This window comes from Eubalaena glacialis, chromosome 13, assembly GCF_028564815.1.
Source record: "Eubalaena glacialis isolate mEubGla1 chromosome 13, mEubGla1.1.hap2.+ XY, whole genome shotgun sequence".
In the NCBI taxonomy this organism is placed as follows: Eukaryota; Metazoa; Chordata; class Mammalia; order Artiodactyla; family Balaenidae; genus Eubalaena; species Eubalaena glacialis.
Genome location: NC_083728.1, coordinates 89,971,240 through 89,987,705, shown reverse-complemented (window position 1 = coordinate 89,987,705; position 16,466 = coordinate 89,971,240). Strand labels below are relative to the sequence as shown.

Here is a 16,466-nt window from a genome sequence, read left to right as displayed (position 1 = left end):
CATAATTGAAAACGACAATTCATATTCACTTTTGTTGTCAGTTCTAATCATTTCTTTCCATTCCTGCCTTTTAATTTTTTATTTATTTATATATTCTACCCCTCCCCCTCCTTTTTTTTTTTCCTTTCTTGCCTTTTTTAAAAACAGAGCTTTAGTACTTTACTGACTGACCAAGCACAGTAAACAAATGACTGTAGAATGTAGAGTGTCAGATAAGAAATAACAGATGAGCCCCCGATCAACGAGTGTAACCAATCATTCCATCTCTTCAGAGGATCAGTCCCCAAGCTGTAATGTGTGCGTCAACATAACTTTTTTCTTATAGAGGCTATTATTATGACTCTTTATTTTCTGTGTATTCTTGAAAATTGCCATCTCATTGATGGCCTTTCTAATAATTGTTTTCCATATTTTTTTATAGTACTTTGTCAGACCTTTATCAAAATGGGGCTGCTGTCATCCTTCACGTGTAGTGATGAGTTTAGCTCCTTGAGGCTACATCACAACAGAGCTATTACGCACTTAATGAGGTCAGCTAAGGAGAGAGTTCGTCAGGTAAGCACTAAGAAATGTTCTTGGAGTGTGATAAAAACATTCTCATTTCAAGAGAACTGTATTTTAAAGCATTCTGAAATCCTGATTATAACATAGGTTTAATGTTAACTTCCATTTGTTTATTCAACAGATGTTTATCGAATGGCTGCTATGTGGTAGGCTCTCTCGTAGGAGCTGGGGTTCAGGCAGTGAGCAAAATAAAAGTCCCTGCCCTGGGGCGGGGGTGGTGGTGGGATGAATTGGGAGATTGGGATTGACATATATACACTAATATGTATAAAATAGATGACTAATAAGAACCTGCTGTATTAAAAAAAAAAAAGTCCCTGCCCTCAGGGAGCTTATGTTCTGACAAGCGGGCAGTAAACAATAGAAAAAGAAAAATACATGGGGTGTTAGGTGGTGGTAAGTGTTAAGGAGAAACATAAAGCAGTGAAGGGCATTAGAAAATGTTGGGAGGGACCGTGTAGTGTGGCAGGTAGGACCTCGCTGAGACAGGAGCAAGGAGCTGAGGTTGAGGAGTGAATCACGCGGAGGGAAAGCATTCCAGGCAGAGGAGCAGCTGTGTGCTGGCATATTTGTGAGGCTGACAGGCAGCCAGTGGCGGAGGTGGAGTAAGCAAGGGGGCATATGGGAGAGGCGGGGCCGAGGGGCAGATGGAGATGGATCTGGAGACCGTTTTAATGTCTTTGGTTTTCACTCAGTAAAATGAGAAGTGTTGCAGGGTTCTGAGCACGGGAGTGACATAATCTGACTTTAACGGGTTCTCCCCAGCTGCTGTGGTGAGAATACATAGAGTAGGGGACTGAGGGCAGAAGCAGGGAGACACGTGCAGTCATACAGGCACAAGGTGCTGGGGGCTTGGAACGGTGACACGGGAGCAGTGGTCAGTTTCTGCTTTTATGTGAAAGGGAAGCTGGTGTTGTTTGCCGGTGGCGCTCCTTGGTAAATCTCAGCTTTGTCCTTGGATGGCAAGAATATAGCTTTTTCACGGGTGATCTTTTAGTTAAGAGAAAAATGTCTTCAATTGCAAACTCTTAAGTAATATTGAAAAAGCCATTGGGTGGATGTGGTTTTTTTTTTTAATATTAGTTTGAGCATTTATACTGATCTAACATTGAATTTTAATAGATTCCTTATTCCATGAAATTTTCAAAATGCTTTTTAAAAATAACTTTTTGATTTTAGGGTCCTTGTGAGGATAATTCTCATATCCAGAAGATCAGGTATGTGTTGAATACTTTCTTGACTATGCAAGGAGTAAACTGATCCAAAAGAAATCAGGATTAAGAATTAATCCTGAATTAATCCGAAATTAGTAGTGGGGTTAAAAATAACGTAGTTAGGGTAGTTTATGAAAACTAAAAACATTGTAAGATTAAAAACTTTTTAAGATTTGCTAAAAACTTTGTAAGATTTCTCATTCTCTCCTTGACCACCCTTCCCCCGCAATTTCAAGTGGATTCCGTAAGCCCCACTCTTAATTCAGAGCACTGACATCCAGTCTCTGTCAGGGGAACACCACTGAATTTCGGCTGTATGTAGGAAATGCTCGTTTAAAATCTGTAACTGGTCTGAGTCGTTCAGAAATTTAAGTAAACTTATCACTGAGCTTAGCTACTTAACTCCTGCCTCTTAGTCATCCTTAGGATTCCTGTTAAAACAATAATAATAAATCATAATATTAACTTAATAATTATTAAAACAATAATTTCTAATTGGAATACTATTACTGGTAAACTACTTAAAATTAATGATCCCCTTGCTATCTCTGTTACGCTATTGATTTGCTTATTATCAAATGTTTTCTTCATAGAGAATGAAAACTTTCATTTTAGCTCATCCTTTCCAAATTATCACAGTTTAGTGATAAACGAGGTTTGCCAGGTTAGTAATACAGTGAACATGATCTGTCTTAGAACATTTTGGTTCTCTCATGTTTGGGGATTGACTGATTGATTGTGTTTAACTTTCAGATCAAGGGAAGTAGGCTTTGAAGCACAAACTTCACGTTACTTGAATGAATTTGAAGAGCTTGCCATCTTAGGAAAAGGTGGATATGGAAGAGTATACAAGGTGGTTTTCCACATATTTGTTTTGACCCCCCTACTCTAAACAATGTATTTGCAGAAGTTGTTTTCATTATTATTATTTAAAGTGCTCAAAGGAAAATTCCTAGAAATCATGTATGTTTACTTTTTATTTAGATTTGTCATTTACAGGGATGTGGGCAGGTTTTAATTTTTTCCTAACCACGTTGGTGATTTAGGTGGATTCTGGAAACTTTGAGTTTTTGTTCCGTAGTTAATTTTTATTAAAAAATGTATTACTTGAAAAAGTTTTGCTGCTGTGTTTTGCACATAGCCTTTTTGCTAACATTCCCATTCTTCAGACCTAGAGATTCTGGGAGTTGGACTCTCAGTACAGTTGGAAAAACTATTAGTCTAGTTGACTACAGCTGACTTCCCTGAACATAGTAAAGAGGATGCATAAAGCGTGGAGTCCAAACCACTGGACCGCCAGGGAATTCCCCAGGACGTGTGTCTTTAGCTTAATTTTATCTCTTTGGCTAGTTTGGATTATCTAAGGTCAGGTTAAAAGAACTTTCTTTATTCAGTTGGATTTAATGGTACAATATACTTTGTCTTTTCCTCTACTTTTAGGTCAGGAATAAATTAGATGGTCAGTACTATGCAATTAAAAAAATCCTGATTAAGGGTGCAACTAAAACAGATTGCATGAAGGTATGATTTAAAACATTTACTTATTTTGAATAATTGAGTATTTAGGTCCTTTTGAAAGAGTTTGTGTGTGTGTGTTTGTGTGTATTTGGGAAATACTTGGTGGTATGGATTGCAGTTTACTAGAAATGGGTTACCGTAAAATAAACATCAAGATTAAATTTTTATTTGACTTAAATTTTTTATAGGCACTTTAGGTTGACCACATTTCAGGGTCATTGCTGGGGAAATTAATTTTTTAAGTAAACTATTCATATACAATATATAACAAGCTTTTTATGAAAAACACAGGCGCTCAATTCAGGTCCAGGTCTTCTCCCTGACATGCTGTGTGGTCCCAGGCAAACGACCTAGTCCTCTAAGCCACTTCTGTCTCCTGCCCTTGAAATAGTGGTGACAAGAATGGTTTTATTTACCTTGGAGGTCTGGACTAACTTGTAGGAATGAAATGAGGGAATGATTCTATATGAGCCATGAAAAGTGTAAAGTGCTATATGCATGTAAGTTATTTAGTTGCTATAACAACTGCATTTGTCTCTCACAAGAGTATTCCCGTTATTTTAACACAGTCTAGATTCCTCGTACAGAGGGAACAAGTATTATTTAATACCATGAACATTTAACAAATTTGTCAGTAAAAACCAGCTCTAAGTATGTTTCTTCTTCAGGTACTACGGGAAGTTAAGGTGCTGGCTGGTCTTCAGCATCCTAATATTGTAGGCTATCACACTGCCTGGATAGAACATGTTCACATGGCCCAAAGGCAAGGTGAGTGGTTTCAGATGAAACAGTTGAAGGGTTCGTAAATTTCGGCCCTTGGGTGACACCAGGCCTACATCTGTTTTTGTGCACCCCACAAGCTGAGAATTTTTTTTTTTAAAGAGTTAAATCAAAGGAAGAATTATTTTGTAAAGATTATATGAAATTCACATTTCAGTGTCAGTAAAGTTTATTAGAACACAGGCTCGCTCGCGTGTGTTATCTTTGGCTGCTTTTGCACTACGAAAGCAGAGTTGAGTAGTGGCAGCAGAGTCCCCTAGGGCCCACAGAACCTGAAATATTTACTGTCAGGTCCTGTACGGAAGGTTCGATGAGCCCTCGCATAGTTGAACAGCTCTGTTTTTGTCTTTTCTAAAATCTGCCAGTCATTTGAATAAGCTTGGTGTATTTGCATTTTGCCAGAAGGTCGTGACATTTTTAACTTCTTGTCTCATTTGGTCTTACTTATGTATTTTAGCTCTGCCTTTGACTATAAATTAGAAAACTGGGCTGCTTGAAGATTTCCTTTTGTTTCTGTTCAGCAGATAGAATTTCTATTCAGTTGCCGTCTCTGGAAGTGATCTCTGACCAGGAGGACCCCAGGTACGTGGGCTGCCGTGTCCTATCACGCCCTAGACGTTACCTCCAGTCATCTGCCTTGGGTCGCCTTTGCCTTTTACAACTAGGAGCTCAGGAGTGTTTTAGACTTTCTTTTTGCTTATTTTCATTACAAAATGTTAAGTTATTTTCTTCCTCCTCTCAGGTATTTCCTGTCAGTGTTTTTAAGTAAATGCTGCTGCTAGACAGATTGGCTGTCTCTTTTGTCAGGAGTTTACCAGTCAGATTCATACAGGCTTGAAGGAACGGTTGAGGTACTCTGGATCTTTTTTTACGTTGGTTTTTATCGTTACTGTTTTTTTTTGGCCTCCAGAGATCAGTGTGATGTTAAAAGTGATGAAAGTAACAGCTCATTCATTATCTTCGCCGAATTCACCCCAGAAGAAGAAAAATCCTTGGGAGAATCTGGCGTTGAAAATCAGAATAATAGATTGGTGAACTGCAGCGCCAGTGTAGTCACAAGAGATGCCGGTGGATTTGCACCGTCCCTTGAGCCCCAAGAAAAAGGTGTGGCTGACGGGTCTTCCAGATCGACTGTTGGGCCTCGGCTGCCAGTTCGGCATAATTCAGACCTGGAAGAGAACTTCGCATCCACTGAGGAATCTTCTGAAGAAAACTTCAACTTGCTGGGGCAGACGGAGGTAGATGACTCTCCCAGAACCTGCCCATTTGCTGTTTCCCTGTAATAGCGGTGTGGAGGGCTGTGATTGGATACGGCCGGCCCTCCTCCTCAGCTGGCTTCCCTCGGCTCCTCCTCCCTGTCTCTGCTCTCGTGCTCCCTCCTGACACGTGGCCCTTGTATTTGGTCTTCCCTCCTTCTCTTAGTTAACTCCTCCTGGTCCTTTTCTGACCTCCCTGACTGGGGCATTTCATAGGTACACCCTGGAGCAGGAAGCATCACACACGTTCTATTTCTGTGGTTGGTTAGCATCATGCTATCAAAATATATTTATGCAGAAAGATTTTCTGTATTTTGGAACGTGACTTCAGGAGACAAGTCCTAGGCGGATCACCAGGTCAGCTTTCAGTGTCCTAATTACAGTAATTAGGATTACACTGATGTGCTGGTGCTCTCACCCTTACTGAGTGTTAGTATTTAAACTTGAACGTTAACAGGGTCTGTGCATAACCTGTCATGTTGGGATCACAAAACTGTATATACCATCTGTACACTCACACATAGAATTAATTCTGGCTGTCCAGGAATATGAGGTTCTGTATTTTTATGAAACAAAAAACTTTGAGTAGGTTCCCTGAATATAAAGGAGTTGAGTTTGAGGGACTTTTCATCAGAATCATTTCATTGCTCTGTAATACATTTGGAAAATTTTCCTGAATGGGCTACAGTGAGCTTAATTTTTGCTTACTTTTTTCTTGGACAAATTATTAGTTATGTGAAGCCAGATAAAGTGTGTGTACACTCTGGGGTATCCATAGAGTAGTAGAATACCGTACAGCCAGCCTGATGCTTTATCTTCAGCTTTAAAAACTGTTTATCTCGAGAGCAGACTAAACAGTTTCGGGCCCACGGACTCTGTCACGTTCAAGAGCTTCTTCCATTTAATACCTGCCTAACCCCAGCCGGGCCTGCCTCTGCCCACTTGGGTCATGACCCATTGTGTTAAGTATTGCTTTATTCCTCTGTCTCCTTCACTAGACTTCGGGCTTCTCGGGCAGGCTTGTGTCTGTAGTCTCTGCCCACAGCACATAGCCTGGTGCTTGGCCTAGGGTAGGCAAGGGAGCATTTGTCCGCTAAATCGTGCAGATGGGAGCCAGCGGTGTGTTGCCCCCTAGGTGCAGTACCACCTGATGCTGCACATCCAGATGCAGCTGTGTGAGCTCTCGCTGTGGGACTGGATCACGGAGAGGAACCAGCAGGGCCGGGAGAGCATGGATGAATCCGCATGTAAGTACCACGTGGGTGTTCGAGGGCTGGGCTGGGAACTACCGACAGATCTGCGGCCTTCTGCCTCTACGTGCTTTAGATTGGGGGAAAAAGCACATTTTAAAAATATAAGTAGGTATTTGGAAGTTAGTATTTTCTGTTATAGATACATAGTTTGTTGATATTTAAGAGTACTATGCTAGAATTTAGTATAATGATTTCAGGTAGAAAAGGTCTTTTAAAAAATTTTTAAGGGAAAATTAAAATATTTGTTTTATTTTTTTAACCTGAAAATGTGATACTTTGGGACTTCCCTGGCGGTCCAGTGGTTAAGACTCTGCCCTTCCGCTGCAGGGGGCATGGGTTCGATCCCTAGTCAGGGAACTAAGATCCTGCATGCCGTGCGGTGTGGCCAAGAAAAAAAGAAAAGACTGAAAATGCGATACTTCTGTAAAGAAAGTAAAGAAACCCTTATAGAAGGGCATGTGGTCAAAAGTTTGTCTCCCTCAAGATCCATATCCCCCCTGCTCCCCTGCAGTTATACAATAGCCCCTAGAAGTACTCTGTTAGGTTAATATTTGTAGAATATTATAACACTGGTTCTCAACTTAACACTGCATGTTGAAATCACCTGGAGAACTTTTACAAAGATGTTGTCAATAAAAAAGAATAACTTTACAGTGGAAGAAACGTGACAAACACCCCCTCAGCAAGTAATCAAGGTCAGCATCAACAGCAATAACTCATGTTGATAGTATGTGCCCTTGATAAGAGGCTATGAGAAGGGCATGGTATCTCTGTGATTTTCCTCCCCAAAACCCATAACCCCAGTCTAATCATGAGAAAAACAGACAAATCCCAACTGAGGGACATTCTACAAAACACCTGACCAGTACTTCTCAAAACTGTCAAGGTCATCATAAACAGGAAAAGTCTGAGAAACTGTCACAGACCAGAGGACCCTCAAGAGGCATGACAACTCAATGTAATGTGGTATCCTGGATGGAATCCTGGAAAGAAAAAGGACATTAGGTAAACACTAGGGACGTCTGAATAGCCTGTGGACTTGTATCGGGATCGGTGCATTGTGACATGTACCAGACTGATGTAAGGTGTTGGTGACAGGGAAACTGGGTGTGGGGTAAGTGGGAACTGTCTTCTCAGGTTTTCTGTAAATCTAAGACTGTTTTTAAAAATGAAATCTTTTTAGAAAAAGGGTGTTGTCTGGGACCACACCAGTAATTTTTATATAATTGGTCTTGGATAGGGCTTAGCCTTTGTTATTTTTTTGTGAAAGTTCTCTTGTTGATTCTAATGTGTGGCCACAGTTGAAATTCACTGCGGTAGATGATCAAAATAGGGGATGCGAGTGACCTGATTTTAAGTAAAGGCTCAACTGAATATCGATCATTAATCATTTGCTGTTCACTCCTAGTGACACTATAACCCTTTATTTGGCCTAAAACACAGGTCAGTTGGCCTACTCAGAATCTTAGACTAGCTTCCCATGGAGACGGAGACATAACGTCTCTCTCCAGCAGCTCCTCAGTGCCCCTGTTTACCATGAAGTTAGAACATGCCAGACTTTTTTTCAGTTCAGTCATGGTAAGTGGTGCGTGGGGTATTTTTAGGGCCCGGTAAAGCTGGATCCTTGGCCTGCTGCATGCGCATTATAGTGCTATGTGCCCATCTTTGTGGAAAGAGAATGGTTCATTCCAGCCCCGTGTGCAGTTGATCTTGAAGCTTACGTTTGGAAAGTGAGTCTTTAACGAAGTGTGGGGTGAGAACTCTAATCTATACCATCCAGTACGATAAACCCGTCAAAACAGTGAAGGCAAGAGATGGATCATACTGCTAGCAGGATGTATATTTTTCTTTTAAAAAATGTTTTAAAATAAAAAGTTTTATCTTTGTAGCATTCCAGCCCTGTGTGTCCAGCTTTACATCAATCACATTTTTTACGGGAATCATTCCCAACACTCCCATGAGCGGCACACCTGGGTTTGAGTCATGGCTCTGGTACTCACCAGCTAGAAGGTTTTGGGCAAGTCAGTTAACAGTTCTCAGTCTCTAGCCTCACCTGTAAAATGTGGATCATCCCCATTTTATGGGGTTGTTGTGAGGATTAAAGCAGTGCCTGCAAAGGATGTAGCACTGAGTGGAAACTGTGATCACTGGAGCAGGTCTGTGTATGATTACTGAATCCTCCAACAGTTGCCTACCGTTTGGATGTGTTAGGTGAGTTAAAAGGAAAACCGAGTTAAAGACAGACCAAAGCAAGGTAGTTATTCTGAATAGTTGGGAAAGTCAGAAAGGCCTTCTTGCATTTCTTCCCAGACAGGTTGGTCACTTCAGGGGCGGGGGGGTCATACTAGAGGTACTTGTGGTGGAACCATTGTTTTTATTTTATTTTTTAAATATTTGTTTACTTTTTGGCTGTGCCACGAGACTTGCAGGATCTTAAGTTCCCCGACCAGGGAGTGAACGCGGGCCCCGGCAGTGAAAGCGCAGAGTCCTAACTACTGGACCACCAGGGAATTCCCTGGAACCATTGTTTTTACACACACACACACACACACACACACACACACACACAGAGTTTTCTGTCTTAAGTACTTGAGGTCCCTAAATTATATGCTAGACAATGTGAAAGGAGGGTGTGGAATAGGTTTGAGCTCTATAACAAAGTCGGCTCATTCAAGGAGAAGGGACCACGTGGTGCTCTCGTGCTCAAAGGTAAACAATAGGTTTATGATTTTATTTAATTAATTAATTTATTTAATATATTTATTTATTTTGTGTATTTATTTTTGGCTGCATTGGGTCTTCGTTGCTGCACGGGGGCTTTCACTAGTTGCAGCCAGCGGGGGCTACTCTTCGTTGCGTTACGCGGGCTTCTCGTTGCAGTGGCTTCTCTTGTTCCGGAGCACGGGCTCTAGGTGCTTGGACTTCGGTAGTTGTGGCTCGTGGACTCTAGAGCGCAGGCTTAGTAGTTGTGGCGCACGGGCTTAGTTGCTCTGCGGCATGTGGGGTCTTCCCGGACCGGCGCTCGAACCCTTGTGCCCTGCATTGGCAGGTGGATTCTTTTTTTTTTTTTTTTTTTTAATTTATTTATTTATTATTTATTTTTGGCTGTGTTGGGTCTTCGTTTCTGTGCGAGGGCTTTCTCCAGTTGCGGCGAGCGGGGGCCACTCTTCATCGCGGTGTGCGGGCCTCTCACTGTCGCGGCCTCTCCCGTTGCGGAGCACAGGCTCCAGACGCGCAGGCTCAGTAGTTGTGGCTCACAGGCCTAGCCGCTCCGTGGCATGTGGGATCTTCCCGGACCGGGGCACGAACCCGTGTCCCCTGCATTGGCAGGCGGATTCCCAACCACTGCGCCACCAGGGAAGCCCCGGCAGGTGGATTCTTAACCACTGTGCCACCCGGGAAGTCCCTGATTTAGTCTTACCAAACCTCTCCACCCTCTGAATTCCCATATTATGTGATGATATTAATAGATTAATTAATTCATTTACCTTTTCGCCCCTATACTTCATTTGTCCATCATTTTTGGAAAATGCGGCATTCCAAATCTTCCAGGCAATAGAAGCTCACCCCTTGGGCTAACATAATTTATCTTTTTTCTTATTCTGTTATTCGTAATAATGTGTTTAATCCACAGCGGGCCAGGACACCAGATTTATTAGCATTAAACCCCAGATGTCAGGGGTTGAAGGGGACTGAAACGTAGTTTAATCTAGCCACCCGATGCCTGAGAATTGTTTACAAAGCAGTTAATACAGGGGCTCTGAGTGACATGAGAGGTCCTCTCTTCCTGGTGACAGGAAGTCCATCGACTCTTGGGAGCTAATTTGCAGTGGCTTCTTTGTTTGCTGATCTCTAGGTTTGAAACCATTGTGGAGTGTTGACTGTGTTGACAATCTGAATGTTGTGTGGCGTCAGGTGTTAATGTATTTATAACTACGTTCATTACATTTTTTTTTTTTATAAAGTTATTTATTTTTGGTTGCGTTGGGTCTTCATTCCTGTGCACGGGTTTTTCTCTGGTTGTGGCGAGCAGGGGCTACTCTTCATTGGGGTGCCCGGGCTTCTCATTGCGGTGGCTTCTCTAGTTGTGGAGCAGGGACTCTAGGTGCACGGGCTTCAATAGTTGTGGCACGTGGGCTCAGTAGTTGTGGCTCGCGGGCTCTAGAGCACAGGCTCAGTAGTTGTGGTGCATGGGCTTAGTTGCTCCGCGGCATGTGGGATCTTCCTGGACCAGGGCTCGAACCCGTGTCCCCTGCATTGGCAGGCGGATTCTGAACTACTGCGCCACCAGGGAAGTCCCCTCATTACATTTTGATGTTATGTAACAAGTGAAAAACTATTAGAGAAATAAAACTATTTTTTTTTTAACTTAAAGGTCCTTATGTTATGGCCAGTGTTGCAACAAAAATTTTTCAAGAATTGGTGGAAGGTGTATTTTACATACATAACATGGGAATTGTACACAGAGATCTAAAGGTAAGTGGGGAAGATTAAATCATTGACAGCTGCTTACAGGGATGACTTGGGTATTGGTTTATTGAATTAAATGAGATCATGTACCCTAGTTTATTTACCTCGGAGGTTATCATTACCTTTATATTGTATAAATCATCGTTCCATAGGTCTAGAATGTGAAAACTTTAGATTGAATTTAAAAGGAGTAATCTTTGGGCATTCGAAAATTCTAGCTGTTTTCAGGTGGTAAGTGTGCTTTGAGGACTAATATAACTGATGATGCTAAATGTATTTCATGTTGACAAAAATACTCATTTCTGCCTTAGAGGTAAAATCTGTTTCTGTAATTATCCCTCTTAAAAGAAATTTAACATGGGAAAATTTTTTCTGCTGTTTTAAAAATCTGTAATTACTATTCCAATTTTTATAAAAGACTATCAAGAAAGAGAGAAAATAGGGAATTCCCTGGCGGTCCAGTGGTTAGGACTCCATGCTTTCTCTGCTGGGGGTGCGGGTTCAGTTGCTGGTTGGGGAACTAAGATCCCGCAAGCCGTGCGGCATGGCCAGAAAAAAAAAAAAAGAGAGAGCGAGAGAGAGAAAATATATTTACTACTTTGGCTGAGAGTTTTAAATTAATTTACTTACTTTTGGGGCAAAAATTAAATCATGGAAAATGCATTTAAAAGACTATTTAGGAAGAAAAAGTTAATGTGCAAATCATTTTATTTTTTGAAAAAGGTTTAAGAACCAGTAGTTTGTACATTTGGGATGTATAAGGTGATGGGTTAAGTATTTTCTGGGTACACGTCTAGCCAGAAAATGCGACGTGAGTTACTGAAGTTCTGTGGCTCTGTGCAACTTTGAGATCTTATTTCAGGAGGTGAGCTAAATCATAATAACCATATACAGAATTCCAGATCTTCCCTGGGAGAAGTCGCTTCAAGTGCTGTTTGTATTTCTCCCCATACATATTTCTGACGTTTCTTTTACAGTTGTCCTCTAGGGATAAGGGTTTTTGAGATAACTTTATTGAGGTTTCCCTTAGGAGGTGGAATTCTGGGAGCATGATTCCTGCAGGTAGAATTCCTTGGTTATTGGTCAGTCTCAAAGGATAAGAGTGGTAAAGCAGTCTGGTGAGAAGTGCCATGTCTCTTATATTGGAACCGCGCTGAAGGTACATATATATCGGAGATTCCCCATTTCTTGTTAATATGTTAACATTGGCTTCAAATTCGAGCAAGAGATTGATTATTGCCTCTCTGCCTCCAAAACACGCCTCGTGGATCGCGGCTTGACCTTCATGGTCCTGGGTATTTACCTGGGCTCCGTGAACGAGCAGCAGGCGGGTGCAGCTCAGGCCCGCGGCCAGCAGCTGGCCGGCCTTGCTTGACGCGGTGCACACCGCCAGCTTCAGGGCCGTGTTGCCCGTGGAGGAGACGGCGCAGTTGACGTTCGCCCCGTGGGCAGTGAGTGTTTCCATCATCTCCTTATTCAGTATATCTGCAGCCACGTGCAGGGGTGTCATGCTGGACTCGTTCATGGCGTTGACCTGGGCACCGTTCTGGGCCAGGATGGAGAGAACCGGGGAGGTGCCGTACGTGATGGCCAGGTGGAGCGGGGAGCGCCAGTTGTCGGCCACTCGCGCATTCACCTGGGCCCCGCGTTCACACAAAATGTGGAGACACAGGACTGCGTCGTTCTGGATGTCCGTCAGCATCCTTTGGATTCTGTTCCCCGGCTTCGTCCACGTGGTAGAGGTGATGGGCCAGTGCAGGAGCATCAGGTGGAGTGTGGTGAGGCCTCTCGTGTCCCTGGAATAGGTATTGATGGCAGATTACACTCAATTCACAGTGGGAATGGCTCGACGCGGAGAGCTACTACTTAAGAAGGCAACATTTATTTAAGATAATCCCCCATAATTACTCTAAAGAAGTGTTTGAGAATCTGCATTGCTGTTTAATTTCTTGGGGTATCCCAGCGTCTTGCGGGGACAGAGTGGTATGCATCACAGCACGGAGGGGCCCAGCTTCCTATCGCAGCTCGTGTCAGCTGTGTTACTCCTGCTGGGACGGTGGCCTCTTCCAGGCTGCATCTCAGTTAGCTCTGCGTCCACAGCCCCTCAGGGCTGTGCTGAGATAGCAGCCATTCAGTAAAACTGTGCGGACTCAAGTGTGATCCGGGATTCCCACAGAAGTGAGCCGTGAAGGGCCAGAATGCCCGCTAACTCAGTCCCTGGCGGCCCCGCACCTGCTCCTCTACCTGACCTTTTCACTCGTGTGTGTGGATGGCAGGGGCTGCAGCTGGAGTTTATCGTCAATCCCTGCCCAGCGCAGGTGGAGTGAGAGTTTGACAACTCGGCCCTCATCTCCTTTCCTGAAATCTCTCAGGACTGCCTCCAAAATTCCTTGATTGTGGCAGAGAAAAGGGAAGGTCTCTTATGAGCATCTGACCGCTCCACTGGGATTAGAAGATGACTTTCAGTTCACCTGTTGATTTAGTGTAAGCCCTGCACCAGGGGTGTGGGGAAACAGCAGAGTCCCCACGCTGCAGAGCTTACAGTCAGGTGTGGAAGCATTAATCCGAAAGAGCTAAGTAAACAGGCCAGTGGGCAAAGTTCTCGAGAGGTCTGCAGGCCCCATCCAGAGCGAGAAAGGGTGGGAAGGGTGTACTGAGGAATCCTCTGGGGCGGGGGGAAGGTGATGGTCCAGTCCTGGGAGGACCTGTAGAGCTGGGGTGGGGCTCGGGGGCAGGGTGAGAGCACGACGGGGTGGGGCGCCCTTCCGGAGCGTGGTAAGGATTTGGGGCTCGACTCTCTTTTATACCGTGTACTTCTCCCATCATTCAGATGGTGTTTATTGGGCACTTAGGAAGTGTCAGCATTGGTTTAGGTGGTGAAGATATATTGGGAAGCAAGATAAACTTCTTTCCAAGAAAATCCCTTGCCTATTTCCATTTTCTTATTTTTCATATCTAACTTAGGTTGTTAAACTCCTTGAGGGCTGTGACCAGGACTTAATTTGCCACAGCACCATTGCTGAGCGCTTAATACTCACGATGCTTTAAGTGGGCTGATTTGTGTTCCTGTATTATTTCTGGGTTTTCAGAGGATCTCATCTAGTCAGTAAGGAAATTGGTTTATTCCAAACGTGGTAACCTGTAGTCCATCACCCATGGAGAATGGATGAGTCCAGACATGACCGGGAAAGGAACACAGATCGTGTGTGTCCTCATTTAGAAACAGCCACCTGTTGAGTTAACTTACCTTACTTCTGGGTCTGCACCGTATTCTAACAAACAAAGCAAACTCTGTGCCTTGCGGTATTCCGCGGCCAGGTAGATGGGGATGATGGACTGCGTCTGCTTTGGGGGGAAAAAATACATTACAAGTAGCCCAGTATAGTTAGAATAATTGTGTTAGCTTGCTATTTCAAAGGAAATAATTGTATTTAGCATCTCTTTGGTTCAGTATTTCTCTGTTATGTGCATTGAAATTCTCTTTTTGCCTGCTTTAAATTACCCCAAACCAGTTAATTTTATATTGATATTATAAAAATCTGTATTTTACATAAATGCAGATTTACCAAGGCAGCAGATATAATTTACTTAAAGCTTTGAAAGTTGATTCTTGTGAAGAGCTCATTGTGTAAAATTAATGGTAATTGCTATCAAGTCCCTTAGTCCTTAAATTAACCCAGAGAGTCATTGACAAGTAGGTTTTGTTTTTTAAGGCTTTGCTAGAGTCATAGTATCAGTAGTATAACCTGCACTTTTAGGGTTTCAAAGTTAATGCTGCTTGTATTCTGTCTATGATTAGCAGAGCTGTTTATGCGAGTTCTTTATACACACACACACACACACACACACACATACATATATATAGGCGGCCTTTACAGCACGACTGCAAGATAAGGGCAGAGGGTGACTTTCTGAAAAAAATTTAAGTTATAAGGGTAATAATTACTGTATAAAAATTCAGAAAATGAAAAAGTATATGTAAAAAAGGGAGAAATAATTCCAGCACACAGACATAATCAGCACTGGCACATTTGAGAGGATGAGATTAACGTTCTTCCAGCCACGCGAGCCCCAGTCTCTGCTCAGTCAGTGCCCCCGTGATCCCTGGAAGGGGTCGTCACAGACTCAGCAGAACACGGCTTTGGGTGTGCAGGTGCTCGGCGTGGACCGTCCAGCCTCGGGCGCGGTGAAGGCAGCCAGGTGTAGTGAGTCCTCAGGAATCAGGAGGCGTTCCTTCTGGAGCATCGCGTCTTTTTTCTAAAAGTGAGCGAGAAGAGGAAGAGGGTACCTGGCTCAGCAGTAATCGGTAGCTGGTGGAGCTGGCCAGAACGGTCATGGGCTCGTTGACGGGTTGGCTTCTGAGCAGAGCCCAGAGTGCGGTGCAGTCCTCCCTCTGGATGGCCTCGTAGAGCCTGGTGTGGCATGACGCCACCGCGCCCTCTTCCAGGGCCTGGGCCCCGTCAGCCACCAGCCCCCTGCTGCCTCTCTTGGTTATGTCTCCCATGAGTACAGCTTCGAGAGGGGACTTAGGAATTCAGGGCAAATGCGTTACAGAATTGGTCTCAGTCTCAGTCTCTTTATTATTCTTTCCATTCAGTTCTAGAACTGTTGAGAATGGTATCCGTGAAGATGATGCATTTTTATATCAGAACCAAACTTTTTCACGTGTTGTTCCTATAGTGCCTGTACAGTACCTATAGTGCCAGATACAGGAGCACAGTTTCCAGGACTTTCTACTTAGTCACAAAAGCGTATCCAGATTATCATCTTGCACCTAAGATTGTTTGTTTTCTCTTCCCATTCAGCTACTGTTAAAAAAAACCTGACAATGCTAAAATAAGGGAATTTATACAAACAAAACATTTACATTAAGAAGACCTAACTTTTAAGCTAAAGACTTTCTAGTTTTTAATGGAATTCCGCCCCACCTCCAACAGAGGTGCGTTTTCCACTGGTCTGGGGGTAGTTCCATCGGGAAATGTGTTGGGTCTGTGATGATTGCTTCAATAGAGTGAAATGTGTACCTTTACAGTGTGACCTGGCCGTCCCCAACCCTGGCTAACATGTTAGATCATCTGGGAGCTTTAAAAAAAATCAGTGTTTTCATTAAAAATAATAATAATCAAAGTCTTTGACTTGTTGAGAGGATAGTAGTTGTTAAAACCTTCTCAGTGACTCTGAGGTTCCGTCAGGGCTGAAATGCACTTGTGCACAAGCATGCTCTACATTAGTGGAATAAGCTGGGGACTTTAAGTAATGTCGATGCCTGTGTCCACCTCCAGGAAATCTGATTTAATCTGTCTGGGAAGTGGCTTGGCCGCTGAGATTTGTTTAAAGTTCCTCCGGTGATGCTAATGTGCGGCCGAGTTTGAGAACCATTGCTCTCATTTTTAATTCTTGAGGGGCTATTG

The 16,466-nt window shown here is 43.2% G+C and overlaps 2 protein-coding genes across 4 annotated transcripts in view; one reads left to right on the top strand and one right to left on the bottom strand.

The window, feature by feature from the left end:
• Nucleotides 1-16,466, top strand: part of EIF2AK1 (eukaryotic translation initiation factor 2 alpha kinase 1) — a 30,389-nt gene that overhangs the window by 9,115 nt on the left and 4,808 nt on the right. For 2 of the 3 annotated variants that reach the window (XM_061209475.1, XM_061209477.1), the window contains exons 3-11: nucleotides 422-555; nucleotides 1,744-1,781; nucleotides 2,532-2,631; nucleotides 3,219-3,299; nucleotides 3,965-4,064; nucleotides 4,598-4,658; nucleotides 4,987-5,314; nucleotides 6,468-6,579; nucleotides 10,961-11,061. In XM_061209475.1, the coding sequence (XP_061065458.1) occupies nucleotides 422-555; nucleotides 1,744-1,781; nucleotides 2,532-2,631; nucleotides 3,219-3,299; nucleotides 3,965-4,064; nucleotides 4,598-4,658; nucleotides 4,987-5,314; nucleotides 6,468-6,579; nucleotides 10,961-11,061 (1,055 nt within the window). The remainder of the gene's footprint in view (nucleotides 1-421; nucleotides 556-1,743; nucleotides 1,782-2,531; nucleotides 2,632-3,218; nucleotides 3,300-3,964; nucleotides 4,065-4,597; nucleotides 4,659-4,986; nucleotides 5,315-6,467; nucleotides 6,580-10,960; nucleotides 11,062-16,466) is intronic. The other variant, XM_061209476.1, reaches the window with a different exon arrangement.
• On the bottom strand, nucleotides 11,874-15,559 carry ANKRD61 (ankyrin repeat domain 61). The gene is made up of 3 exons (XM_061209581.1): nucleotides 15,344-15,559; nucleotides 14,303-14,400; nucleotides 11,874-12,851 (listed from the first exon to the last, which is right to left on the bottom strand). Exons 1-3 carry the CDS (start codon nucleotides 15,557-15,559, stop codon nucleotides 11,909-11,911), a joined length of 1,257 nt encoding a protein of 418 aa, XP_061065564.1. The 3' UTR covers nucleotides 11,874-11,908.

Excerpts from the sequence above, each read along its gene's own strand:
- ANKRD61 (XM_061209581.1), bottom strand. The coding sequence starts at position 15,559 with ATGGGAGACATAACCAAGAGAGGCAGCAGGGGGCTGGTGGCTGACGGG. Across the intron at positions 14,401-15,343 it reads ACCGATTACTGCTGAGCCAG|CAGACGCAGTCCATCATCCC; the intron begins GTACCCTCTTCC and ends TTCCCCCCAAAG. Across the intron at positions 12,852-14,302 it reads GGTGCAGACCCAGAAGTAAG|GGACACGAGAGGCCTCACCA; the intron begins GTAAGTTAACTC and ends TACCTATTCCAG.